General features: G+C 43.1%; 1 protein-coding gene across 2 annotated transcripts in view; it reads left to right on the top strand.

Annotated features, from left to right (window-relative positions):
* Positions 1–2,857, top strand: part of PLCD1 (phospholipase C delta 1) — a 26,800-nt gene that overhangs the window by 14,122 nt on the left and 9,821 nt on the right. For both annotated transcript variants that reach the window (XM_023514040.1, XM_003781799.3), the window contains exon 3: positions 12–240. In XM_023514040.1, the coding sequence (XP_023369808.1) occupies positions 12–240 (229 nt within the window). The remainder of the gene's footprint in view (positions 1–11; positions 241–2,857) is intronic.

Raw genomic sequence — 2,857 nt, 5'->3', positions numbered from 1 at the left:
CCCTCTTGCAGTCTCCATTGAGGACATTCAGGAGGTGCGGATGGGGCACCGCACAGAGGGCCTAGAGAAGTTTGCCCGTGACGTGCCCGAGGACCGTTGCTTCTCCATTGTCTTCAAGGACCAGCGCAATACACTAGACCTCATTGCCCCATCACCAGCTGATGCCCAGCACTGGGTACAGGGCCTGCGCAAGATCATCCACCACTCAGGCTCCATGGACCAGCAGCAGAAGCTTCAGCAGTATCCTTTTGGTGGCAGTGGGTTTGCATCTGACTTATGGACATTGGCTGTGCTTCTCCCTAGGGCAACCTGGATATTAACAATGTAGTTGAGTTTGGGCTGCCATAACCCAAAATACCATAGACTGAGTGGCTTAAACAATAGAAATTTATTTTGTTACAGTTCTGGAGGCTCTAAGTGCAAGATTATGATGTAGCATGGTCAATCTGGTGAGGGCTCTCTACTGTTCTTACATACAGGTGCCTTTTCCCTATCCTCGCATGGTAGGGAGATAAAACAAGCTCTCTGGTATCTCATCTTGTAAGGGCAGTAATCCCATCATGAGGGCCCTACCCTGTGACCTCACCTGTACCAAATTATCTCCCAAAGGCCTTATCTCCACCATCGCATTGGGGTTAGGCCTTCAACATATGAATTTTATGGGCACACAATTCAGCCCATAGCCGAAGGGAAGCTGTGAGAGTGCATAGAGCCCTCTTTGGCCTGGTCTGACCCAAGGCCAGGCAGTTCGATAGCCCCCAATTCTCCCTGTGTCCACCTTTGTAACCAATGTGGAGTTGGGAGACTGGGGAGGCTGAGGAAGCAGGGCTGCTTCAACAGGACACCTGGTCTTGGATGTTTCAATTGTGTTTTCTAGAGTTACTACACTTTTTCCCTCTGGGAATGGGGACGCCATGGTATTCTCCTGTGCCACTCTTTAGAGAGTTTCCCCAGGCTTGGTATACAGGCCAGCCTGTAGGCTTCAAACAAATTAACTTCAAAATCTAGTTGCATAACAACATATTTGTCTTTAATTTATGGTGATCAGGCTTCTGGCATGAATGAATTAGTGGGTAGCCAGCTCCAGCTACCTTTTTAATGACAGCTTTATTGAGGTATAATTCACATGCCATCCAATTAACCCATTTAAAGTATTCAAACTGATCCAATGCTTCTTAATATATCCACAGAGTGGTGCAACCATCATCACAATCAATTTTAGAACAATTTTCATCACCCCAAAAAGAAACTCTATACCCTCTTCATTTCCTTTCAGCTCCCCATCGTAGGCAACCACTGATCTACTTTTTGCCTCTATACGTTTGTTTGTCTGTTCTGGACATTTCATATAAGTGGAATCATACAGTCTTTTGTGACTGGCTTCTTTCACTTAGCATGTTCTCAACATGCATTCATGATGTAATCTGTGTTAGAACTTCATTCTTTCTAATTGCCTAATAATATCCCACATATAGATATACTACATTTTATTTATCCCATTCACCAGTTGATAGACATTTGTGTGGTGGTGTCACTTTGGGGCTCCTGTGAATAGTGCTGCTATGAACATCTGTGTTTAAGTTTTGTGCAGACGTGTTTCATTTCTCTTGGGTAGATACCTAGGAGTAGAATTTCTGGCTCATATGGCAACTCTACCTATAACCTTTTGAGGAACTGCCATACTTTTCAAAAAAGGCACACCAGTTTACATTCCACCAGCAGTACATGAGGGTTTCAGTTTTTCACATCCTCAACAACACTTGCTATTATCTTTTTGATTATCAACACACTTATGGGTATGAAGTGGTTCCTCAGTGTGGTTTTGATTTGCATTTCCTGGATGGGTAATGATGTGACATCTTTTTTTTTTTTTGAGACAGTCTCACTATGTCACTCTCGGTAGGGTGCTGTGGTGTCAAAGCTCACAGCAACCTCTAACTCTTGGACACAAGTGATTCTCTTGCCTCAGCCTCCCAAGTAGCTGGGACTACAGGCACCTGCCACAACATCTGGCTATTTTTTGTTGCAGTTGTTGTTTAACAGGCCTGGGCCGGGTTTGAACCTGCCTGCCACACTGTATGGGGCCAGCATCCTACCCACTGAGCTATGGGTGCCGAGCCAGATGTTGAGCATCTTTACATGTGTTTATTGATCATTTATGTCTTCTTTGCAAAATATCTATTTAGGTCCTTTGATTATTTTTGTTGTTGTTGTTACGGTCTCTCTCTCTCTTTTTTTTTTGCAGTTTTGGCTCAACCCCCTGCCACCCTCTGGTATATGGGGCCAGCACCCTACTCCTTGAGCCACAGGTGCCGCCCAGTTACAGTCTCTTTTTAAACAGATTTATGTTCATTTTTAATTTTGGTAATATACATTTAACATAATTTTATCATCTTAACTATGTTTAAGTGTGTATTCAGTATGTATTCAGTAGTGTTAATTCAATCTACATGGCTGTGCAACCAATCTCCAGAACCTTTTTGATTTTGCAAAACTGAAATTCTATACACAATAACCAACTCTTCATTCTCAGCCCCTGGCAACTATCATCTTACTTTCTGTGCCCATGGATTTGACTACTCTAACTAGCTCATATAAGTCAAATTATATAGGATTTGTCGTTCCTTTTTTTGCAGTTTTTGGCTGGGGCTGGGTTTGAACTCGCCACCTCTGGTACATGGGGCCGGTGCCCTACTCCTTTGAGCCACAGGCACCGCACAGGATTTGTCTTTTTGTGACTGGTTTATTTTACTTAACATAATGTCATCAAGATTCAGCCATGTTGTAGCGTGTGTTAGACTCTTTCTTTTTTAAGGCTGAATAATATTCCATTGTATGTTATACTACTTTTTTTTTT

Source organism: Otolemur garnettii, unplaced genomic scaffold, assembly GCF_000181295.1.
Source record: "Otolemur garnettii isolate 467f Iridium unplaced genomic scaffold, OtoGar3 scaffold00002, whole genome shotgun sequence".
In the NCBI taxonomy this organism is placed as follows: domain Eukaryota; kingdom Metazoa; phylum Chordata; class Mammalia; order Primates; family Galagidae; genus Otolemur; species Otolemur garnettii.
This window is presented reverse-complemented; position numbering and strand designations above follow the sequence as displayed.